This window comes from Letharia lupina (genome assembly GCF_014066315.1).
Source record: "Letharia lupina isolate WasteWater1 chromosome Unknown contig_5, whole genome shotgun sequence".
NCBI lineage: Eukaryota > Fungi > Ascomycota > Lecanoromycetes > Lecanorales > Parmeliaceae > Letharia > Letharia lupina.
In genome coordinates, this window is record NW_023502974.1 from 2033099 (window position 1) to 2057853 (window position 24755).

The 24755-nt window shown below is 49.5% G+C and overlaps 8 protein-coding genes across 8 annotated transcripts; 4 read left to right on the forward strand and 4 right to left on the reverse strand.

Moving 5' to 3' along the window:
• Positions 1–14: 14 nt before the first annotated feature.
• HO133_008798 (uncharacterized protein) lies at positions 15–1819 on the forward strand (the record flags this gene model as incomplete). Its single annotated transcript, XM_037299661.1, has 2 exons — positions 15–654; positions 711–1819. The coding sequence occupies 2 exons, from the start codon at positions 15–17 to the stop codon at positions 1817–1819; spliced, it is 1749 nt and encodes a 582-aa protein (XP_037155662.1).
• Positions 1820–2419: 600 nt separating this feature from the next.
• HO133_008799 (uncharacterized protein) lies at positions 2420–4089 on the reverse strand (the record flags this gene model as incomplete). The annotated part of the gene is made up of 3 exons (XM_037299662.1): positions 2420–3357; positions 3470–3682; positions 3741–4089. 3 exons carry the CDS (start codon positions 4087–4089, stop codon positions 2420–2422), a joined length of 1500 nt encoding a protein of 499 aa, XP_037155663.1.
• A 293-nt stretch (positions 4090–4382) lies between these two features.
• HO133_008800 (uncharacterized protein) lies at positions 4383–7721 on the forward strand (the record flags this gene model as incomplete). The annotated part of the gene is made up of 2 exons (XM_037299663.1): positions 4383–4643; positions 4713–7721. 2 exons carry the CDS (start codon positions 4383–4385, stop codon positions 7719–7721), a joined length of 3270 nt encoding a protein of 1089 aa, XP_037155664.1.
• Positions 7722–8478: 757 nt separating this feature from the next.
• HO133_008801 (uncharacterized protein) lies at positions 8479–9141 on the forward strand (the record flags this gene model as incomplete). Its single annotated transcript, XM_037299664.1, has 1 exon — positions 8479–9141. The coding sequence occupies one exon, from the start codon at positions 8479–8481 to the stop codon at positions 9139–9141; it is 663 nt and encodes a 220-aa protein (XP_037155665.1).
• A 218-nt stretch (positions 9142–9359) lies between these two features.
• On the reverse strand, positions 9360–11042 carry HO133_008802 (uncharacterized protein; the record flags this gene model as incomplete). The annotated part of the gene is made up of 1 exon (XM_037299665.1): positions 9360–11042. One exon carries the CDS (start codon positions 11040–11042, stop codon positions 9360–9362), a length of 1683 nt encoding a protein of 560 aa, XP_037155666.1.
• Positions 11043–11612: 570 nt separating this feature from the next.
• HO133_008803 (uncharacterized protein) lies at positions 11613–13863 on the reverse strand (the record flags this gene model as incomplete). Its single annotated transcript, XM_037299666.1, has 5 exons — positions 11613–12306; positions 12361–12491; positions 12540–13132; positions 13187–13763; positions 13819–13863. The coding sequence occupies 5 exons, from the start codon at positions 13861–13863 to the stop codon at positions 11613–11615; spliced, it is 2040 nt and encodes a 679-aa protein (XP_037155667.1).
• Positions 13864–14401: 538 nt separating this feature from the next.
• On the reverse strand, positions 14402–16096 carry HO133_008804 (uncharacterized protein; the record flags this gene model as incomplete). Its single annotated transcript, XM_037299667.1, has 3 exons — positions 14402–15547; positions 15598–15795; positions 15851–16096. 3 exons carry the CDS (start codon positions 16094–16096, stop codon positions 14402–14404), a joined length of 1590 nt encoding a protein of 529 aa, XP_037155668.1.
• A 296-nt stretch (positions 16097–16392) lies between these two features.
• Positions 16393–22998, forward strand: HO133_008805 (uncharacterized protein; the record flags this gene model as incomplete). Its single annotated transcript, XM_037299668.1, has 5 exons — positions 16393–16557; positions 16863–17024; positions 17128–17885; positions 18186–19391; positions 19686–22998. The coding sequence occupies 5 exons, from the start codon at positions 16393–16395 to the stop codon at positions 22996–22998; spliced, it is 5604 nt and encodes a 1867-aa protein (XP_037155669.1).
• Between the last annotated feature and the right edge of the window lie 1757 nt (positions 22999–24755).

The window sequence follows — 24755 nt, forward strand, 5'->3', positions numbered from 1 at the left end:
CTACGTATTGCAACATGGATGAGGACACGATAGCACAGTTCGCATCCATCACAGGCTCTTCACCTGCTCTAGCTGCACAGTATCTACGCCTCGCGGATAATAACACAGAACAAGCCATCGAGCTTTTCTATGCCAACGAGGGCGCTGATTTGGAGCCTTCATCACAGTCTCCGCTCTCCTCGCATCCTCCACCAATCCCAGCACCATCGACTCGACCCACAGGACATAAGCGAGGTTACCAAGATGAAGAAGGCGTCGTGCACTTGGACTCAGACCAAGAAGATCTAGACTACTCTGATGATAATGCCGCCGAGACCGCAGGGCAAAACCGGAGAGAACTCTCAACGGCGGGTAGAGCAACATCCGCGCTGCAAACCTCATCCAACGCAACTCCTCTGGCAGGCCAAGGATCCATGCCTGTTGATGACGATGAAGCTATAGCTCGAAGGTTACAAGAAGAGTTCTACGGTGCAGCAGGTAGGAGTGGTGAAGTTGGTGCAGAGGTATTGGATGAGCACGGATACAGAGCACCTATAGGACGAACTACAGAGACTCTCGTTGGCCCGGGATCCTTTGATCCCACTGATGACGACGAGATGAGGGCGGCGGTCATGGAGCAAATGGCAGCCAGAAGACAGCCGCCAAGACATCGAGGTGAGCAATTCTCCTAACATTGACAACACCTTTGACCACAATACTGACAGGCACAGATCGTCATGGTATCTTCAACCAAGCCACTACACCCTCAATATGGAACAATGCAGATAGTCGCCCCGATGCTCATCGAGATCAACTTGCTCGAGCAACGGCAGGAGCATCAGAAGCATCCTCCAAGTCAAATCTACTTGCAGAAATGTATCGACCGCCTTTCGAGTTAATGTTGAGGTTACCTTGGGACCAAGCTCGACAGCAGGGTAAGGATGGTGAGAAATGGATCTTGGTCAACATTCAAGACCCATCCATCTTCGATTGCCAGGTGCTGAACCGGGACATTTGGAAGAATCCTGGAATTATAGACACGGTCAAGGAAAACTTCATCTTTATGCAGTACTCGAAGGATGACCCTAAAGGCAACCAATACGTGCAATACTATTTTCAGAATAAGGATAACCAAGAGGCATACCCTCACATTGCCATAGTCGACCCAAGGACGGGCGAACAAGTCAAGGTTTGGTCAGGTTCACCCACGCCGAAAGCGATGGATTTTCTTATGCAGCTACATGAGTTCCTTGACAGATACAGCCTGAAGGCGTCTGCGAAGAATCCAGTGGTGAGAAGAAAACCAGAAGCAAAGAAAGAGACACAAGTGGACAGGATGACTGAGGAACAGATGATGGAAATGGCGTTACAGGCTAGTCTTGCAGGGACTGAAGGGCGACGAGATTCTGACCCTGACGAATTGACACGCAGTGTTGGAAATGTGGGGAATGAGCCTGAAGGAAAGGGAAAGGAGCCAGAGGATTCGGACTTGATGGATGTCTCGGAGCCCACACATACGAACGGATCAGCCTTAGCGGCTGCTTCCCTGTTTACCGCGATTTCCTCGTCAAAACCTCACAATGAACCACTTCCGGACGCGGCCAGTATCACGAGAATCCAATTTCGTCATCCAAACGGTCGAGTGGTTAGGAGGTTTGCGCTTACAGACCCCGTGAGGAGAATATTCGAGTGGCTGAAAGCTAGCCCGCTTGAAGGCAAAGAGGGTCTGGAGTTTGAATTGATCTTCATGCAGAAGAACCTGGTGGAGATGCTGGACGATACCATCGAGCAAGCGGGCTTGAAGAATGGCACTGTGATGATTGAGTTCATAGAAGGATGAGGATACAGCGAACAGCGTGAGCCCAGCATAGGAGCTATACTCGCAGCCGTTTAGACACTGGATCAAGACTAATAGACATTGCTTCTAATGGTGCCCTTGACTCCGCATTGGTATCCTGCTTGCCCCTTTTATGTATCTGATAGCAGAGCCATACATAGTTCATTCTGGACGATTCTAGACACTGTTTTAATCCAAAGCACCCTAAAAGTAGACGAGTCGGATGGTACACTTCCAATGGCAAACATTCACTCTTACGCTGGAATTAGGCAGTGCAATGATTACTTGCCTCCATCAAAAGTTCTCACAAGGGTACTGTCACCTCTCCAACTTCAAAACGGACCTGAAGTAGGAAGATCTTTCGGTGCTATGTTGGATTTACTCGAGTCCTTGTTTTGAGCATGTGTTGGACTCCGTTGAACGTGGCGATCAGGGAATCAATGACCTGGAAAGAACTTTGCTTGGCCTTGGGGACTAACAATTTCCAACATAAATGCTTACGGCTATTCACCATGGCCCTGATGCAATCGTCTCACATCCTGCGCACCGTCGCCATCAGAGTCCCGGGAATCTGATGGACAGAGCGTCAAACGTCATGGCTACTTATGGAAACGAAATCTTCTCGACAAAGTCCTGCGCCGGCAAAACGCCATGTCCCTGCATTTTCGTAGCTTGTTTTTCGGCTTCTCCCCACACTCTCAAGATGTTCAGTCCTACCACTTTAGCAGCATCCACGTCTGAAACCCCCATCTTCAAAAGCTCGGCCACTAGATCCGGGTATTTGCTGACATCGTCTAATCCCTCAGGAGTCTTAGGAATACCGTCAAAGTCGCTTCCCAAGCCAACGTGGTCATAGCCAATCAGATCCCCAATGTAGGTGACGTGTCTTGCGACTTGGTGAAGAGTAGCATTCGGGGGATAGAAGTCTGGTATGCCAGTCTCGGAGTCTGACGGGAGACAAGAGATGAAGTCGGGTGAGAAATTGACCATTACGATTGAGTTCGTTTTCTTGACTAGTTTAAGCACGTCGTCTTGGACATTACGAGGGTGTGGGCACAGGGCATATGCCGAGCTGTGGGAAAAGATAACAGGAGCGATGCTGCCATTACCCTTCTCCGGACGAGCTCCCAAGACGTCCAGCATAGTATCCTTGCTGACATGTGAGAGGTCGACTAGCATGCCCAATCTGTTCATTTCCGTGATCATGACCCGGCCGGCTTTGCTCAGACCACGCCAGTAAACGTGACCTGCAACAGTCCGCCCCGAAGAGTCCGTAGTGAGTGCTGCATCTGCAAAAGCATTGTGGCAATTCCACGTCAGTGTAGCGTATTTGACACCTAGCGAGTAGTAAAGTCTAAGGTTTGAAAACGAGTTGCCAATTTGATGCAACCCTTCTATACCTATTGGCGAGATGAGCTGATGGTGGTCTTTGAAAGCAGCCAGAGCACTGCTACTATCGATATTTGAGGAGGAGAACACTTTCGGGTAGGCTACCGTCAAGCGTCGAAGAAGATCCAGCTGTGAAAGTGTCGTGGATACGGCTGTAGTCTACTGTAAGCGTTGTCCTTGCCATAGATTTTCTGGTGTGATGAGACAAAAGCGCTCACACACAACATGTTAGAAGACAGCACACGTAGCATGTTGATGACTGACCTTCAGCATAATTCCCATCCGAAAAGTCAGTGCCATTTTTAGGACACAGTACAAAGGCTGACCAGAAGGCTCCTCCAACTCTGCCGTCTTTCAGGCGAGGAAGGTCAACTTGGGCGGGCATTCCACCGCCCTCCCACTTGTCTGTAAAATTCTTGTCATATATGTTATTCTGAAAAGCGTAACGTATCAAGAAGGCAAGGTCATTGTGACCATCTGATCCTGCTGTTAGAGCTCGTGCTAACACAATGACGAAGGAAGAAAGCTGGACGACCTATCAGAGGTGTTTCTGCTAGGATCTTATCAACCCTGGCCTTGACTGTCATGTCGTCGTCTTCGGGGGCCTTATTCCATGGAGGGTTGAAGGCATCGGGTATGAGCAAAGAAACAAACATTGCGAGACCCACGACTATAATAAAGATAACAAGGAGGGTTCGGAGGGGAGAGATATCGCCATAGCTCAGACGTGTTTTTTGCTCGCTCTTGTTTTCGATGTCCTCTGGATAGTCGAGGACTTCATTTTGGATCTGATACTGCGACTGGGAAGACTTTGAGAAACCGTAGCCCGATATTTCAGGGGCTGTATTCCCACGAGGTAGAAGAGGATCTGTCTCTGAAGACATCTTCCCTTCTACAATGATACTTTGGATTAGAAGATGAATTGCAGGAGGAAGAGACTGGTGTATTCCCTCGGTCGCATCACATCACATCACCAGACATGCCTGGACCTGGCGCGGCTCAAGCCTGCAAGGCTTGGCAATGGCTACTCGTACTCGTAGCGGAGATCATCCCGCTGATGCCGCGACACAAAACAAGTTGAACTTGGTGTTCACCTACGGCCTGCTCTGCCGAATCGGAATTGCTTCAGTAGACCTACCTTCCCATTCAAGGCGCCTTATCCCATAATGCATTCATTATGTCCCTACAAATGCCTGCACCAACGCCAGTGCAGAAGGCATCGCGGACTCGCCCGAGGCAGAAGTACTCCGCTGCCAGAGCCTTCTACCTTACCATTCTCGTGATATCAGCCATTGCCATCTTGAGCTTGCTCAAGGAGAGAAGAATTGAATATGATATCAATGCCGCAAATCGTGCGCTCTCCAGCCGACCCCGTCTTACCATCAGAGACGGGCTTCTTCATGGGAGCAGTGGCGAGCTTGTGCGGAGGGATCAGGCAGTACGTTGGGAGTTTCTTTGGAGGACACCCCCAGAAAGATTTCCATCAAGCTCATGATGCTTTACACAGTGCCGACTCGTCAATACCGCTAAAGACCAATGCGCTTTTGTCCACGCCAACTGCCCAGACGAGGAATCAGGTCTCTTTTCCTACCTACAATTCTACTATTGCAAGCTACACAAGGCTCAACCTCTCGCCTTCATTATCTTGATATTATGGCTCGGCCTCCTCTTCAGTACTATTGGCATTGCTGCAAGCGACTTCTTTTGCATAAACCTTAGCACGATTGCCAGCATCTTGGGAATGAGCGAAAGCATGGCCGGCGTTACCTTCTTGGCCTTTGGAAACGGAAGCCCGGATGTCTTTTCCACGTTTGCTGCAATGAAGACAAATAGCGGAAGCCTGGCTGTTGGCGAGCTCATTGGCGCTGCTGGATTTATCACTGCTGTAGTGGCTGGATCAATGGCCTTGGTGAGACCTTTCAAGGTTGCAAGAAAGAGCTTTGTTAGAGATGTGGGCTTCTTCATTGTTGCCGCAAGCTTTAGCATGGTCTTTCTAGCGGACGGTCACCTACATCTATGGGAGTGCGCCGTCATGGTCGCATTCTATGTGTTCTATGTGGTTACGGTGGTTTTCTGGCATTGGTATTTGCGCCGGCGATCTCGTCGAAGATTACTAGAAGACGCAGCAAGGGGTAATTTCCATACCCCCGGAGCAGATGAAGCGGAGGACGAGCCATACCATGATGAAGACGACGAGGACGCTGCAGCAAGAGGAAGTCGGGCTCCAACTAGAACAGTCTCGGACAACGATTTTGCTAATCTGGAGAGAGGAGGGAGTCCGATGATTAGACCCATGGATGAAGAAGCGGATGCAGACGATCAGACTCGAGACCGTTATCTAGCCGAGATCAGTAGTAATATGAGAGTCAGCCGACGGAAGCCTGGAGAGCGTAGGAACACCATCAACCCAATTAGGCCAAGTCTGGTCGGCGCACTCGAGTTCAGAGCAGTACTATCGTCTCTGCAGAAATCAAGAAATATCCAGACTATTCCTATTAACCTTCGCCGATACTCAGACGATCCATCTTATTGTGCAGCGCAACAGCAGGACAATTCTTCGACGGTTTCCAATCCGGAAAACAACTATGACGATGTCGACGCTCATGATGTGGCTTCTAATGCTACTTTATGGCCGAGTGCGGATGGTGAACGGACTGGTCCAAATCGCATTCGCGCTGTTTCTGCAAATGATGCAGTGGGTCTTCGACTCGACCCCAAGACCTTGCAAAATTCACGTCTGCCAGAGATTGACCTCCTAGGTGCAACGCCACCAGGACCGGGAGGGCTGCAGCCCGTGGATGGAACTGCGGATCATCGACCCAGCGGAAGGTCTCTAAGTCCTCCAGCCCCAACTCTGTCTTTATCGCCTGCGGCCGACGAGTTCGGATATCTTTCTATGAGTCCTGCGTCCATGTCTCCTTTGCAACATGGTCGGTCCGGCGAGCTTCTGGCTCCACCCGAGGACAGCCTTCTTGGATCACGAAACCATGCTCAGTCTCGAGTCGATAGCCAGCAGGATAACGCCGGCTTGCCAGGAGATTTACCAAAGTTGATTGGGAGACCAAGCGTACCTAGGATACAGATACCGCGGTCTTCAGGATCACAGTCGTCAAGAGGTTCAAGCCCGCACTCACCGTTCCCAGCTTACCACAACGATCGGAATTTTGTATCTTCGTCACGCACACCGAGCATACGATTACCTCCGTCTAGTATCGGATCCGAGTCAACTTTTCACCAAAATCTTTATCAAGAACCTGAAGAGAAGCCGATGCGGTGGTGGCCTTATAAAGTCCTTCCATCACCGCAAATTCTCGTATCAACTCTGTTTCCCACGCTCTACTCATGGAAAGACAAGAACCTTTGGGAGAAGCTCTTAGGTATCGTAGCCGCGCCAAGCGTCTTCCTCCTTGCCATTACCTTGCCTATTGTTGAAGTCGATAAGGAGGAGGATGGAGTCCTTCCAGATATTGTCGATCCGGATCCAGGTCTGCTTTCGCCCCGTCGTTCTCGATCCCGTTCTCCCTCAACGGTTATTACAGCACCCCCTCCAGACAGTCCTTCGACGGAGGCCGCTAGCAACGGCGAGGGACTGGAACCGCCGAATTTTGGGAAATATGGAAAGCAAGGGACTGTGTCACCATCTATCAACATTGTGGAGCCTGAGAATGGCAGTGCCATAATACCTCTGCCCGAGGAGCCTGAGCCTCTCCACCCGCCGGGCCACCAGTCCAACAGTGTAACGAACTCATCCAGTCCGACCCAGCCACCTTCATCCCCTAAAGAGTGGAACCGTTGGCTTGTAGCTACCCAAATTTTTACGGGCCCCTTGTTCATTGTCGTCCTGCTCTGGGCAAACACGGACCCCAGCCTCTCGCCCCGCAACCTCCTTCTACCGTGTCTTTACGCCCTTATCGCTTCCCTGCTCGCCTTTGCCATTCTAATTCTCACCACCACACCTTCTCATGCCCCCAAACACCGCTATTTGCTCTGTTTCTTTGGTTTTATCATCTCTATTGCCTGGATATCTACCATTGCCAACGAAGTCGTCGGCGTCCTCAAAGCCTTCGGAGTCATCCTTGGCATCAGCGACGCTATCCTAGGACTCACCATTTTCGCAGTTGGAAATTCCCTGGGGGATCTTGTTGCTGATATTACCGTTGCAAGGCTCGGCTATCCTGTTATGGCACTAAGCGCCTGCTTTGGTGGTCCCATGCTGAATATTCTTCTTGGTATTGGTCTCAGCGGACTGTATATGACGATCCAGGGAGGCGAGAGAAGACACGAGAAGCATCCAGGGCGACCAATAAGATACAAGCCATATCAGATTGAAGTGGGAGGAACACTGCTGATCAGTGGAGTAACGCTTTTGGTCACGCTCGCAGGGCTGTTAGTCGTCGTGCCTTTGAGGGGCTGGTGGATGGATAGGAGGGTAGGCTGGGGTCTTGTTGCTTTATGGTGCGCCAGTACAATCGGTAATGTGGCTGTAGAGATAGTGGGTTGGGGAAAGGAATCGTAAGGAAGAATGCAGACAACGCAGCGGGAAGTATTGCATTAGATGGCGTTGTATATCCTGGAAAGTCCTTTTTGTTGTCTTGGATAACAGAGCACTGAGATTGGTCACACACCACAGGCATTCATTTTCATTCACAAAGTCGTTTTTGCCCGTTTTCAACAGACCTAGCTCTACACATCTTACATACGCTACTCTTGTCAAATTCACATACAATTAATTCCATGCACTTTTCGACAGACCTTTCTCCACAGACCTTATCGCCCCTCTTTCGAGGACGTGCCTCCGTAGCGCATTTACTTAAGCGTCTTTCATCACCGTAAACCTCTTCACTACTCGCTCGTGAGGCTCGACTACGTGAAAAAGGCTTCCAGTCCGGGATACCGGGTTAAGATATAGGAGCATCAGACGAACTGCAAGCACCCGATACAACCATGATATCTTAAGGCACATACTAACAAAGCAGCCAACTTTCACCGGCTCGTACCCGGACAAAACAGGAGCTCAGCCACATCTCTGCATTGATCAAGGCAGGCAGGTAACCAGTGGTAACGGGAATTTGCAATCCTTTTGTTGTCTTGGAATCTTCGCGCGTCTTCTTCTATGCCCTTCCGTCTTGTCTCTCAATGGTTCTGGAAGCTATGTCTACCTATATCATCAGCCCACTAGGTCCTCTGCTCCTTTCGTCCACTATCATCGCCGATTGTTCAACCGAGCAAAGATGTCCGGCTCCCACTCAGATTCGGTACCAATACTACCAACCATGACCACGCCCACGCCTCAAACAGCATCAGCATCAGCACCCGCACCCACACCGAGCAACACGATGACCCTCCAAGTAGGCGAATGCCGATTCGTCACTCGCCCAGCAACACTGACCCGAGGTAGCGACTTCTTCGCTCGACAGCTTTCTGGCCGATGGCCTGACATTCAACCAGACGGATCCTACTTCATCGACGCAGACGGCGACGTCTTTCAGCACGTGCTGCGTTATCTTCGCCACGAAATCATGCCAATCTTCTATGACAACGTGAAGGGGCATGATTACGCACTGTACCTCGCTGTCCTCGAGCAAGCCAGGTACTTCGGGGTGGAGCCACTGCAGAAATGGCTTGAGGAGCAGAAGTATCTGCAGGCGGTGAAGATTGTGCATTCGGCTAGGGTATTGGACGGTATTGAGGATGTGTGTGGGCCGACCGGGAGCCATGTCAAGATTGAGCACCACGTTACATGGAAGTCCAGAAAGGTGTACGTCTGCCGGCGGGCCATCACCGGACATATGGGCAACCGGGACGCTTGTGGGAGATTGTGCAGGAACGCTCGGGGTGATGCCGATGACGAGTATGAGGATGAGGAGGTTTTGAAGATCTTGGAGGTGCGCAAAACAACTATGTTGGATGCGAAGATGCGCGTTGAGCAGCGCTAGTATGGTGATAGGGTAGTGCGAATTAGACTGGTGTCTTTTTGCAGATCAATTGATTCTCCCATCTTACTCGGTACATTTGCGCCAGCAATAACAAGCCGAGGGTATCACCAGTAACTTTCCATCCCTTCCTCCCCATCCCAAAACACCAATGTGAATAACTCCCCTTTCCTTCCATCCTCAACCAAACCAACGCCCTCCTCTGCAGGGTTGGATCCTCCTTAGCCGGCTTGCTGCTGCATATGGCTAGGCAGATTGTAATCCGTATAATCCAAATGCACAAACGCCCGATCCACAGTCGGAACACTCTCTAATACGTACTGCAGACTCTCTCCCAAATCATGACTGTCCCTCAGCGTCATACCCTCATCCAGCACAACGTCGACTTCCACGTTCAATTTATCACCCGCATGGTAAGCTTGCAAGCCTTGTATCGATTTGATTGTTTTGGCGAACCGCATGGTGAGGTAAAGTAGAACGTTGCGGTCAGCAGCAGGGGCAGCGGCACCCGTAAGGTGTTTGATATGAGTGCTGGACGTCCTTGACCAATTTATTATCACATACAAAGAAAGCAACAGACCGCCGAGAGCATCGAGCCACCAGAGGGAAGCATAGTAGCCTACTAACGGGAATATGATGGAGAAAATGTTGAACACGACATCCGTCATTGCATCTTGGGCCAGAGCTTGAACGGAACTATTCTTGATGAGCCGGCACCAGAACCAGCATCCTAGCTTTATGAAAACGGTAGAAGCCATGATTATGATCGCTGGGAGTCCAAGCTGGATGATGGAGTGATCAGGGGATGTGAGCCGGTTAAAGCATTCTAGAAAGACCTGGAAGAAAGACGTTATCATGATAACGCTGAAGACGAGGACGCCAAGAGGCTCGAGACGACGGCGCCCAACAGGGTATCTGTACTGATCCTGGCGGGAGATGAGCTTGGTAGTCGTCCATACAATGGCGGTAGAAAGGAAGTCGAGAGCTGCATCGACCAGAGAAGCAAGCACGGAAAGCGAGGAGGTGAGGGCAATCACTGCGATTTTCCCAGCGAGAAGAATGGCGTTGGCTGCTAGGTTTACATAAATGGCAATAGTCACTACTTTGCTTCCGCTCTCGTGATCATCGTCATCGTCGGAGCCTTGGATTTCATAGGCTTTGGGTCCGTCTTGCGCGCCGTCACCCAAAAGGGGCGTGTCTTCGTCTGGGAGCTTGTACAGTGCTTTTGGAGTCCGCTTCACTTTAACTTGGCTGCCGTGACCGTTAGCCGTGGGCTTGATGTCAGCAGAAGGATGTTGAACGTCCAATGTGGAGGTTTGCTCCTCGGAGATGGTCTTAGGAATATGCAAGTCTGGATCCGGGTGATTGTACTCCTGGATGAGATTGTGTGGAAGTGACGAATCAAGAAGGCGGTCGATGTAGAGATACGAAGATATGAGGTGGTTGTTACGTTGATAATATTTCCGTATGGACTTCTTCATCTTCTTCAATTCTTCGTCGCTCTTGTAGTATTGCTCCCATTGATATCTTGGATTGTTGCTCCCAATTAAACGCATGCTTCTCATCTGTGGGGTCATCAGAACCTCGCCCCCATCGCTCACGCCACTCATTCTCCTGTCCATCTTTGACAATCTGCTCTTTGCGGGTGATGGCCCATCGTCCCCTCCATCCACGTTTCGCTCCACGTCGCTCTCGTCATCTTCAACCGTTTCGGGAGTTGCTGACCTTCGTTGCGGTGTCTGCGCCCACAGGTCTTTAACATTGGCTGTAGATCTGCTCTGGAGTAGCGATGGAAGTTTCTGACCGCGTGTGGAGAATGCGTTGCTTGTGTCGGAGAGAGGAAGGAAGCCGCGAAGTGATCCAATACGATAAGATTTCGGACGTGGAGAAGAATCGTCCGTCATATTGTTGAGGATACTACTGGCTCTTAACCCAGGATTGGGAGAAGACAGCAGCAGTGCGGATGATGAAGGGCTTTCCACCTGAGATGTTTGCTCCTTAAAACATAGATGGTTCGTCTGAAGAGCGAGATTGCTTGCATGACATCTACGCGGGGACCAAGATTGGCTTAAATTAGTGCAACATTGACAGCCAGCAAAAGCAATCGTTCGAAATCCAACACAGCAGAACTTGTTAACATGTGAAGATGGCTTATCATCTATGTACGCCTATTTGATACATGTACAGCCTTCGCAATGAAAAGATCCGAGAGTGGTGTTCGAAATCGCTTTTACCCAACTCTGTGACCCAACGTAAAAAAATCACGTCGTAAATGAAGACTTCCCCCAAACAGTGTCAACGCAAGGAAGGTTGTGATACTTTCACGTGATCAATTTGCTCCTCAAGCACGACCATTATTCATTCTATTTCCCTGTTGCAGGAATTCGACCCTATCCCTTCCTTGGAGGGACGTGGGAACACAAATCTCCCATAGATTCATATATATTCAAAAAGCGAATTCCGAGAGTTCGCTCTTATCTGGGCACCTCGTCAGGCTCATAACGGCTGCCTTTGTCGTTCTCGAAAAGCTGCTGATCCCCCTTTCCACCCATCTCCATGAAAACTTCCGCTGGCTGATGCGCCGCCGGAAGCTCCTCATGTTTCCGCTCTGTATGGCCATTCGCAATCACGGTGGCAGGATTGTGGACCCTTTTCCCCTCGATATTTTTTTCAAAGACCTTGACTGGGGCTTTGTTATCCTCCCACTCGACTACCTTGCTGACCTTGACATCGTTGAGATCGCTGAGTAAAGTCCGCTCCCGCGCGTACTTGCGTTTCGAAAAGTCAAGCTGGTCCATAGCACCTGTTAGACCGTCGGTGCTGTCAGCAGGATTGATCGTTTTCTGCGTCGTCCATGGATGTTCGAGGCATTCGTCTATTGTGATGCGTTGGTCTACGTCGACTGTAAGCATACGATCGATGAGGTCGAGCGCTGGATCCTCAACAGAGTCCCAGTACGGTGAAGGATAGTCGAAACGGCCCATTTTGATCTGCTGTGATAGAGTAAAGGGGTGCTCTTCCGACCAGAGCTCGTCTGAAAATGGTGGGAAGCCACAAAGACAGATGTAGAGAACCACCCCTAACGACCATACGTCGACTGCTCTAGTGTATTTGCGATGCCTTGAGTTCTCCAGTATTTCAGGTGCAACGTAGCTGGGCGTGCCGCATCTACGACAACCATGAGTCTTCTCGGCCGGATTAGTGGAATGCAAACAAACTTACAGCGTTGTAGTGAACGACTCTTCGCCGATGATCTTAGCTAGACCGAAGTCGGCAAGCTTCACTGACAGCTCCTTGTCTGCCAGCAAGATATTCTCTGGCTTGATATCTCGGTGTACAATGTTGCGTTCATGCTAAGGGAGGTCAATACCATCACCCAGATAGAGAGGAGAGGAACGTACGAGGTATTTGACACCCTGAAACAACTGTATAAATACTCTTCGACTTTCTTCTTCCGTCAACTTTTGCTTCATGACAATACAGTTGAACAATTCTCCTTCGGGTGCAAGCTCAAGCACCAGATAAACGCCGTCGTCTTCGTCGAAAGTGTCCTTTAAACATAGCATATTTGGATGGCTGACAGACTTCAATACACCTATTTCTTGCTGCAACCCATCCGTCTGCGATCTCCCGCTGTCCCCGTATCTCTTTTCAAATCTTTTCACTGCATACTGCATGCCTGTGATCCGCTCAATGCATAGGTATACGGTAGCGAAGTGGCCTTTGCCTAACTGCTGCAAAATTTTATATTGCTGACGAAAGGCACTAGCATCTCTGTTTCGCGGGTAGTAGAACATGCATCTTGCTTGATCCAGGATAGAGATCTCGTCCGCATTCTCTAGCTCTCGGCGCTTGTTCCTTCCAACGATGGCCTCATTCACAAAGGTTCCGTTGCTCGAAAGGTCTTCTATGAAGGCCACACCTTTGCCGTTTTTGCTTTCATTGAAGACAATGCAATGGCGATTTGAGATTGTAGGAAGCTCCAGCTTGCGATCTAATGCCCTTTAGTTCTCAGAGTCCTCATCACTAGTCTGCGGATTTTGCATACCGCATTCTGGATGTCTCCCAATGAGATAACCACCCCCGGGAAATCCTTTCAAGCGTTTCTCAGCTTCGTATTGCTTCTCTTCATCAACGTAGTTGAGGGTTTCCGTTCGAGTCTTACCGCGAACCTTGGTACCTTTGCCGAAATGCGCATTCGGGTATGGTGCTGGACATGCTGCCCTTGCCCTGCAAATCAAGGTATCACCAAAGACAGGGTCCACGGGTACCAAATAACCCCAGACGCCTTCGGCTTCTTCATCCTCCACTTCAAACGAGCGCCCTCGGGGAGGGATGAGAAATTGCGAGAAAGCTTGCGTATCTGACGGAGGAGAGGATAATCCTTGCGTGTTTTGAGCAGGAGATGAGGCCGGAGGGGTTCGATGCCGGATCTGACTGGGGCGGCCTTCTGGTGGCGATGCTGTGACGTCCTTGTAGTCCTCTGATCTTGTACTCTCTTGATGCGTCAGGGGCGACGGGAGGTAGGATTTTACTTTGTCTTTGAGAGGAGTCGTCTGCGTCTGCGATGATATACGCTCGGAGCGACGCGGCTTCTTGGTATCGTACTCTTCGCCAGTAGAATTCTTCATCACGGCGAATGGTAAGCTAACGCTCGATAGGTAGTGCACTGCCACTTACCCTCCCACGCTTTAAGGAGCTTTTCTCAGAGGCTTTGAGAACCATTTTGGCTACTTATATGCCAATTGAGAGAGAGCACCTTCGCTGGAGCAAACGGGAAGACGGACGCGATGGCAGAGAAAGCTTATAACAATGAGCGAATAGCGTTGCTAGACTTCGTAGGGAATTGATAATTCTGCATCTGATCTCAAAGCATTGTTATCATTGTCACTGTGAGTTCCCTTCTCCTTGGGTTGACCGTCGAGACTATTGGCAAAATTGTAGAATTTTGTGGTCGGATATTTATCCTTCGAGCAGCAGACAATTGACGTCACCTATTCGCCGTACGACCTTTGTGGTATGAATGAAGTACTCGAGTACGTGAGTACTCTTAGAAATGTCAGAGAACGATTCGAGGCTGGAGCTTCCATATAATTGCGGCACCCGTTGCCGAGCCTCAACGGACTAAGTCTACGCACTGCACCCGGGCTGGTATATTATATTGAGCGTGTCATAGCAAAGGCGAACCTCAGCTAAAAGGACTCCTTGTCGCGCCGACGCCATCGCCAAATGATTATATACAGATTACTCTACAACGACCAGCTCATGCTTTTTCCCGCTTTTCTCTTCGTTCCCATTGCACTACCGCAGGGTTCAAAGGTCGCGAGAACAGCGACGAGTAGTCCGTCCCCACAACTCCTTCCTTGCCCTCCAAATTCTTCAATCGGAACGCCCGCACCATCGTCGCCGTGATAGCGCCTAATTGGACGTATGCAAACGCTTCACCAATACACCGATGTCTTCCAGCTCCAAACGGCAGATACGGACTGTTGGCACCCTTGGTGACGAGTCCATACCCGTAATCGATTTTCTCGTCATCGTCAGCATCTTTGTTCGAACCATGAAGGGCAGACCCCTCGTCCCAGCGGTGTGGTTCCCACAGATCGGGTTGGGGAAAGTGATCCTCTGTTTTTGATGTTACGCCTGGTGCAGCGAGGAGTACGCGAGACGTTGGTATTGTATATCGCGTCCCTTCTACTGACATGGGCGCAATAACCTTTCGCATAATAGAGTGGATGGGCGCATGTATGCGCAGGGTTTCTTTGACTACTTGGGAATTGAGAGTGAGACACTGCAGGGAATCGTAATTGAGTGGCGGCATATCTGGGCCGAGGACTGATATTTGCTCTTGGTACAATTCTTCGAGAATATCAGGACGGGCAGCAAGGCGGAGGAGAATCCATGCCGAAGTGCTGGACGAGGAATGCTGGCCTGCCATCAGAAGCGCAATCATCATGTGAGCGACTTCTAAGTCGGGGACCGGGGTGCCGTTTTTGTAGACAGAGGACATTAGGTTCCATATCATGTCATCGGCATCACGCTGCGAACCGGCTTCGCGCCTTGCCTCGATGATTTCCAGATATGTCTGGGCCATCTTCTTCTGCGCGTAGTCGCGTTTCCGATTATGGGGCAGGGGTGCCCATGGTAGCATAAAATTGATGGGAGAGAAGCCCATGTCAAGATCGTGGTAGAGGTCCGCAAAGCTTGAGTCGAATTTCGAGCGGACTTCTTTGCCCTGGAGAGAGCGAGAGGCAGTATATATTGTTACCTCGGCCATAGTGCCGGGAACGTTGAAAGTGCCCCTGGATCCTTGGAACGTGGCAGAGCGGGCGACGAAATTTTGGACCTCCTCAACGATCAGGGGCACGTAGGATCTGAGGGCGTCGGAGGTGAGTCCAAATTTGACGAACTAATCTGATCGTCAGATATGGACTTGCATTTCCTTACTATTCCACACACCTTTTTTTGCTCCATCAGCTTCGCATTTGGACAGTCATATACAACCTCTTTTCCAAAGACCGGCGTGGTGAGCGGACTGTATACCTCCTCTGCATTGACATCTTTGAGCTTTCCGTTGAGAATAAAATCGTTTCCCTTCACCCCCAAACAGACTGTCGTCTTCTTCCCAAGAAGAACGAATGTGAAGATGTCACCATACTGGAGATGTGATCAGCATGGCTTCGCTGTCTTGGCGCACGCGGCACTCAGCTACCTTCTCCCGACAGCTAAAGAAGAATCTGTAGGGATCAATTCCATAGGTGACGGTACTGCCAATGAATGGCACCCAATGAAACACAAGTGGAGGCTCATTGGGATTTTTGAGAAGTAGTTGGGCAAGCACGTTAAAAACGACGGCAACAACAACCAACGAGAAGAGGCCTCCAGCGATAACCATGCCAGTGGAATTATTAGATAAGAGATGACGCAAAGGCTCGGAGACAGCCGCAAGAACACCCATGGCCGGAAATGACAGACAGCGGTCTTGCACTTTTAGGACAATTGAGTTGTAGAGACAAGAAAACAGAGACTCGTACTCGAAATTTATTTCTTGGCATTCTAGCGTTATGTCGGAGTTTAAATAGCCGATACAGGCACATCAGACCACGACATTGTTCTTATTAGTAGACGCGCAAGCAGCATCAGCCTGAGCCAAATACTCGGATGACAGGCAAAACTCTTTTCTCAATAGTCACCTTCGGTTCTCCCAAGCTCTTTTACTTGCCATGACCGAAAGCAACAAAGTCTGTGACCATCATGTCGAACATGGAAACGCCAGAGGCCAGAGAGCTAAGCCTGGTTGGCAAAGTCGAGATGCGTATAGCTCTCGCAAATGATGCCTCTCTGGGCAAGACGTTGAATATTTATCTCGCTCCATTATTGCTCAAGCTTGCCTCGGAGTTTGTGAGTGTGCGAAACAAAGTAAGTATGCAATACCATCCTGCAGGCTAGTTGTCCAAAAACATGGCAGTCATCCAAGTGTCGGCATCATCTGAATAAATTCTGCAAATTGTTGGGTGTCAAGCCGAATCGAAAGACGATTGATATACATAGTCAACTCAAGCAAATCGCTTCTACCGCGAAACCCTTTCCTTTCCGTGTTGTTGTAGTCGAGACTCAAGGGATTCGGATACTTACAAGTGCCACTTTTCCTGGCAGCGACTCTGCCTGCAATGCTTTCCTTCAGCCGCAAGTGTGGTCGAGCTAATTTTCGTCTGTGATTTTAGGTCATATCCGTCTGTCAGCACATCAATACTAGAATCAAACCACCGTCGATAAAGCTTCCTGTAGCTACGCTTCTCAGGCAGTATAAAGACAATCATAACGCTTTGGTCCGCCACTTCGATCTCTTATACATCCAACAAGGCATTGATAGACTAGCTATTTCTGTGAGTCTCTTCAATCCACACTACGTCCTGCTCCTAAGACAGTGGCTTTCGGTTGTAACGACCACTTGTTCCCGCTACCATGCTCATCAGAAAACTCGTCTAGGAACGTCTTGATCTTCTTCCGACTCTTCTACATGGCTTGCGATCTAATGCCGAGGAGTCTGCCACACATGCAGCTTCCCTGTTTAACCTTTTGCTCAAACTTCTTCACAGCATGACGCTTCCTGCACGCGGGAGTAAGGAAGATGTCGATCTAAGGGAGGGCCTTGGATTAAGCGACAAAGCCGACGATGCAGTCTTTGTCGCTACGTGGCTAGGGAAGCTCATGTTGTTTGGCATTGGCCAAGCTGGTACTACTCGCTGTCCAGGTTTAAACACGGAGGACTGTAGATTCCTACAGCTCTACGGCAAGAAAGAAACGTGGACACCAAACGCAATGGGTGGATTGAACCTCGTGGAGACCAAAGTCGTGTCTGCTAAGTTCCTCGCCAGTGGGGCTTTTGTTGATACTGAACGCTTTCTACCGGCATTGTTTGCTTCAGCTGACCCCAACTCGCGTCTCTCCGACATTGGAGATGATATCCTGAAACGAGCAAACTCTGCTGTCTCTTTCGAAGATCCGATCTTAGTGCAGCAGCTATATGAAATTTACTTAGGTACAAGGGGTGCAGAAGGATCTCTTCCAGCTCGAGTTCCTCTGCAGACGAAGATTCTCACACTTCTGTGCAAGTCCAAGCTCGCTTCTTCTTTCGTTCCGCAGAGCATCCAGATTGTTCAGGAAGGGCTTGCAGCCCCCAAAAGTGCCCAGCAGGACACTAGCATCTCGGCACCAAAACAAGGCCTCGAAGCCTCGAAGCTTAGGTACGTCGTTTCGGAGTCGTTGCTTCCTGTTCGGATTTTTGATCTGCACATGAGGCATGTGTTGGAGAGGGAAATAAGGCTTCATCCTCCCCTCCCGCCCGGGGCTTTTCATTTTCATCCCACGACTCGATTCTGTGTCACGAAAGGGGCTTCTTCTCCCAATTCGACTCTTTAGACTTGTTTTCACGATCAGATTGTGTATCACTAGATGGCTTCTTACCCATTTTTACTCCCCAGGTTTGTCTTCGGAGTTGACTTTACGTCTTGAAAAGGGCATACTAATTCCGAAACCATCATCAGAGGCCAGATCTTCGCTTTTACAAATTGGCTTGCACGAATTAGCTCGCCGGCCGATCTCAACGCGTTTGCACCGGGTTTGGTGAATCAGCTCCGGACATATATCGAGAATCAAGGCTGGCCACGGTATGACACCGAAAAAGCCATGCCAAGCGCAGGAGAATTGACCTCACGCGCTTTCGGATATGAAAGCATCGGACTCCTCGCCGGGGCCTGCCCAGACAAGCTTCTGCTAGAACCCGAACTCGATCTTCTTCAATGGCTTTTCATGTCTCTTAGTGAAGATCCATCAGGCAAAGACGTATCTATTAGTATTGAGCAAGCTCTGAGTAGTGTGCTTAGAGGGTTTGATGCCGACCTAAGCCCCGATCTTGAGTCATCACTGACCTCTTTGTTGTTGCATTATATGGGTTTACATCCCCTCGATCCTAGCGACGCCGAAGGTTCAAACACTAACATTGTCCGAAGCACTCGTTATGTTGCTGTTCGGTTTGCCAACCGTTGCCTTCCATATAGGAGTGCAACTGCTCGATGGATTGACATCCTCGCTGTTGACGGCGGCGTCAATGAGCGGAGTGAGGTCCTCGAGGAAGGGAGGAAGGGTCTGGATCCTTACTGGTATAGAATGTTGAATCCAACCAACGATGATGATTTCCCAAGCGAACGATCTCTCCAAGCCCGGAAATACGATCCTCCTGGCTTTCCAGAATTGATGGAGAGGATTTTCGGTGCTGGATCAGTCTGGGATGTCACCAACAACAGCAGCAGCCTTGATCTGGCCAACGCTTACTTACCTGCTCTCACGTTCTGTCGCTGTATTTTACTGCATCAAGCTTTGACAGCTACGAAAAGATCTCCAATTATAGATAGCGACTGGGAGCGAAACATAGACGCTCTAATAGCAAACGATGAAGACGCTCGGAATAGTCTCAAGGAATACTTTCGCAAGTACTCGAAATTCTCAAGCGAAAATCAAGCAGCTCCCAGGGCACTCAAAACGTATCTGCAGGCATCATACACTGGTATGATTTGTTCAAAAGGTGAAGATGCCAATAGAGGTGGAAACTTCCTCCTGGAACTTTGTCCTCTCCTTCCCTGTGCGGCCTACATCTATCTCTCGGCAAACATCATGAGTCTACAGGGACCTATATTTTCCACCAGGAAGACATTGCGTGAAACAGCTTCGCATGTTTTCGGTCTGTTGGCAAGGTATGTAATTTAGATTGGTTCTTTCCTATTTGGGCCTTTGGTCTGGGTCATAAGTCAAGTTTTGTCAGCTGGAACAGGATTTCTCCCTCAATTATACTTTCTGAGACTGTTCTTACGATTCGATTGAGAGTCATGAGATGGGTTTCCTTTCCTTGTTCTGCCCCCAAAATTTATCTGACAGTTCGACCTTCTGTCAGGCAATGCGCGTCTTTCTCTTGTTGTGCTCCCTGCATTCGTCCCAGGAGTGGGCTTTACCTCTTGAGAATGCAATGCTGACACTGGAATCATCGTCAGTCTCGAAGAATGTTCGAAAAACGAAACCCAGAAGATGTTGAAGGTCTTTGACCAAAAGGTCCGGTCGTGGCGTCAAGCCATTGGGAACGAGGCCCTTCAAGTACACGGCTCGATCCTTACCACAGCATACTTCCTGAGTAGGTCAGTCTCCCGCCACAATACTCCTTCAGACTTCGAGGAGAAGCGGTCGGCCTTCATTGCCAATATCCTGGAAGTTCTTAATGATAGCCGTGATAAAATGCTTTTGGATGCAGTTTTCATTGCTGTTTCGGAACTCGCTCTCTTTGGCGCGCTGACCCCCGAGTCCCTTCCGGAGCCATACAATGTTCGCGACTTGGTTCAAAAATCCATTGAAAAAGCCAAAGAGGGAGACGAAAAGGCTATAACGGCCTTGGGCCATCTTGCACTGCAATGTAGGGAAGAGTCAGACGATGACGCGATACTGTCTCACATCATCGAACAGCTCTACGACTTGCATAGTGTTAGACAACCTGAAGTGCAATTCGCTGTTGGCGCTGCACTGTGCTGCGCTGCAATAGGATGGCAGTCGAAATCGTTGGTTTCAGCCTTGGATATCCAGGGCCCTGTTCCCATGTCGCCAGCTCGAGCAAAGACTTCTGCATCAGTTCTCGACGACGTGCTTTTAAAGTGCAAAGCCAGCAAGCCAGCCTTGCGACAAGCTTCGGTGATTTGGCTCCTATGCTTGGTACAGTACTGCGCGCACATGCAGGAAATCCAGGGTCGATTACGGGAGTGTCAGGTGGCCTTTAAAGGCTTCCTTGCCGATCGCGACTCGTTGAATCAAGAGTCTGCTTCGCGAGGTCTAGCTCTCGTGTACGACAAAGGGGATAAATCTCTAAAGGATGATTTGATACGAGACCTCGTCTCCTCATTTACTGGAAACGCTGGCCTTGCAGGGAAAGGAAATGTATCCGAAGACACCGAGTTGTTTGACTCTGGAGCTCTTCCAACGGGCGAAGGTTCGGTAACAACATATAAAGATATCATGAGTCTTGCTGCTGAGGTCCAGGATCCCAGTCTGGTGTACAGATTCATGTCACTTGCGTCAAACAATGCCATATGGTCCGAAAGGGCTGCCTTTGGAAAGTTTGGGCTCACTAATATATTGAGTGATGCCTCTACGGATGGCTATCTAACACAAAATCCAAAGATTTATCCAGCCCTTTTTCGATATAGATTTGATCCTAACACAAACGTTCGAAACTCGATGAACGACATCTGGGCTGCCATTGTGAAAAAACCAGCAAAGACAATCGACCTGCACTTTGACAGCATCATGAATGACCTTCTCAAAAATATCCTTGGCAAGGAATGGCGTGTCCGTCAGGCCAGCTGCGCCGCTATTGCTGACCTCATTCAGGGGCGGCCGTTTGGAAAGTACGAGAAGTATCTGACACAGACCTGGGAGCTTACTTTCAAAGTCTGCGATGACATCAAAGAGTCTGTCCGTGGTGCCGCAATGTCCCTAGCACGAGTCTTGACCGGCGTGTTGACACGTGGGCTCGAAGCCGGCGAGTCGTCTGCTTCGAGTGCGGAGAAGATGCTGAAACAGGTGCTACCATTCCTGCTAAGCCCGTCCGGCCTGGAATCAGGTGCTCCCGAAGTACAAGACTTTGCCAGGAAAACGTTGCTGAAGATCATAAAGAGCAGTAACGGAAAGACGTTGCGCCCTTTTGTCCCAGATCTCGTGGGCCGCTTACTCGCACTTTTAAGTTCCATCGAGCCCGAAATGATCAATTATGTCCATCTCAACGCTGAACAATACGGTCTAACAGCGCAGGAGCTCGACGACGCCCGCCTAAAAAACATTCAAGGATCTTCGATGCTTGAGGCTATTGAGCGATGTCTCGATTTCCTAGATGGGGATTCGATGCCAGAGCTACAGCAAAGTCTTGAGAATGCCATCAAGACCGTGGTCGGCCTTCCTTCTAAGGTTGGTTGCAGCCGTGTGCTCGTCACTCTTTCCACACGACAGAACTTCATCTTCAAGCCTCATGCAGATCACTTTCTTTCTCTTGCTCTGAAACAAGTGTTTGACCGAAATGACACAATTTCGTCATCGTATGCCGCAGCATGTGGCTATCTTACAAGACTGTGTTCTAATGAGGCCATCTTGAATCTTGTGGACTCTGCCCGGAAATTGTATTTCGGTTCGGATGAAGATCGGCACCGAGTGATCTCCGGAGACTTAATCTATGCGATGTCAAAGCATGCCACTGACCGATTCAATTCCCTTGCTGGGGACATTTTGCCATTCGTGTTCGTTGCAAAGCATGATACTTCCGACCGAGCGAAGACACTCTTCGAGGACACGTGGAGCGAGAACGTTGGGGGATCCCGAGCAGTCTTGCTGTACCTGAAAGAAATTGTCGGCCTGGCATCACAACATTTGAACTCCGCTCGTTGGTCTATCAAACATACCTCGGCATTTGCTGTTGCAGATGTTGTTACTTCGTCTGGTAGTGCCATTACCGATGCCAATGCTAGGATGGTATGGCCAGCTCTCGAAAAGGCGTTGTCAGGCAAGACGTGGGAAGGAAAGGAGATCATCATGAAGGCCTTAATCCACCTCGCAAGGAACAGCACCTTTTGGTCGACGGACCAGGGGGTGGGAGAGCAGTTTGAAAAGATTGTACTGCGGGAAAGCAAGAGGAACAACCCTGTCTTCCGTCAACATGCAGTAGAATGCCTAGGAGATTTCGTCGAAGTGCGCGAGACGGTTGATATGTTCCCACAAGTCTTGGGAGTGACGAAGCCAATCATCGAAGAGATGTTGAGCGACTCAGACGAGATGGACATTGATTCAAAGTCAGGAGGGCCGTCTTCCAAAACTGTCATGGAGCTGACGCTGGCTAACGCATCGACTGCCTTACTGAAATCCGTCAATCCTCGGGAAAGGAGTGAAGGGGACCTAGTCTCAAGCCTTACTGAGACTTTCCGGCTTGTGAGTCGAGTCAGGACTGGAATGGCAAGCAGACTCACGCTCAATGCGATTTATGACGGACAGAAGGAGTTGTTCGAAAGACTCAATAAGGTACAACATGGGGCATTGTCTGGGCCACTCGAGACCATCCTGGTGGAATACGTGAAGCAACTTTTCGGCTCGAGCGAACAAGTTGAACAGACGCGTCTCAAGGCGTCCGAGGCAGCCATAGCAGTGGCGCCCATAGTTCACAAAGGAACACGTATCAAAGCAGCGTTGACTGAGGATTTAGCCACGGCACGGGCACAGGAGCGCTCTGTGTCCGTTCAGCAAAATCTCGATCGAGCAAGGAAGATAGTGGATGGATGAATTTCCCTTTTACAGCTGTGCCTGGTAGGCTTCTGCAAGCTCAACGGCTTCGGACAAATCCTCCTGGATGTGGGCCTTTACCTACCTTAAGCTTAAAGTATGTTACAGTCTCGCCAAGGCACTAGCACTAGCACTGGCGTGTCTGGCATCGCCGCTAGCTACTCACCCGGGTAGCAAAAAAGCCCGCACACCCTAACCCGCAAGTGGCTAGGAGAAGCGAGGCCATCCCGCAAACATTTCACACACAAATTTAGTAGTCTTCTCTCATTATCAAGCACAATGTCGTCGCCCGAAAGGCTTCAGGCTGTAATAGACGGTAACGGTCAAATGACTGGCTAGTAGATAGAGAATCATTCAATAATGTAGGTAATTCTGCTGGGGGGAAGGCAGTAGTCTCCATTTGGTTAGGGTGTGCGGGCTTTTTTGCTACCCGGGTGCTACTCGACTTTATCTATCAATCAATGACTCGATGCAATAATTCTACCCAGAGCTAATGATGCTGAGCCTTGGTCCCGACAAACGAAACGCGACATGTCGTCTCCAAATCTGATGCTCGTGTAAAGTCCCGTACAACTACGGCAGTGGGTAAAGAGGATTGATTGCCTTTGCAGCGGAGATGTTCGGGCTACCTATTGAGAGTGCGGGGGTCCATGTGGCAAACTGGATTAATACTATTCTGATCATGTAATGCTGGATTTCCCCAGCTGGAGAGGTGGAAAACGCCTTGTTGAGTTTGGTGGCTGGTGGTGGGGTCAGGTATCGTCTAATATAGTCTAGTCTAGATTTAGGATTAAGCTTAAAGCGGGAAGAAAGGATGAGATTGCAGGGACCGATCGGGAGACCGGTTTTCTGGGAGTCCTCAAAGCGCTAAGCCAAGTACCTAAAGTGCTCTCGTAGAAGGCTAAAAGCGTGGCCAACTTGAGCGTTTGCAATGGCTTGTTTATTTGTTGATCGTTGAAACAACTTACAAGTAAGAAGTGATCCAACATAATTTGTCGTCAATTTATGACCAAGTTTCAGAAGAAGATTGCTTCATATGTCTTTTTGCACGCCATTCCACCATCCTCCTTCCAGCGCCATGCTCATTTCCATGCCGAAAGCGTTTCGACTATCCGAGGCATATGACGAGTGATTGACATTGGAATAGACAATTGAAATGATGGTGAATCTGCCAAGACCAAGATGTGGAAATTTGGAGCGATGCCAGGGAAGTGAAACGATTGGCTGTGCCGCTCTTTAGTGTGGAGTTTAGCTTACTGGTAGCTTAAGCACCTATTGGCCACAGGATTACGGTAACTATATTGACCACGTCCACAATACTACCTTACTCACCACTACTTGTACCCTTACTTTACTGACCGTGCTCTTTTTCCCTCGTGGAGTTGTGGCTAGGTTAAAAATGAATTCCGAAAGCCATGCTCGAAAGCCACGAACCTGGACCGTGCCAAAACCCTACTTACTAGACGCCTTTGAAAAGACTGACTATGTTTCATCATTATTCTCATTATCATTATCATTATTTAACATTTATCCCTTCTAGTTCATACTGTCAAATAAAAAATATCATCATTTGCCTTTTCTCCACACATTACACATCTGATGACTTGATACTTTAAACATTACGGAGGCACTTTCCCTCCTAGCTGCTTGCATATCCCTCCTCCTTCCTGTATAGCATCCCACTTATCATTTCCTGTCATAGGATGATTATACAAGCTATCATCCTCTTCCCCTGCCTTCTGCACTCCCTGCAATAA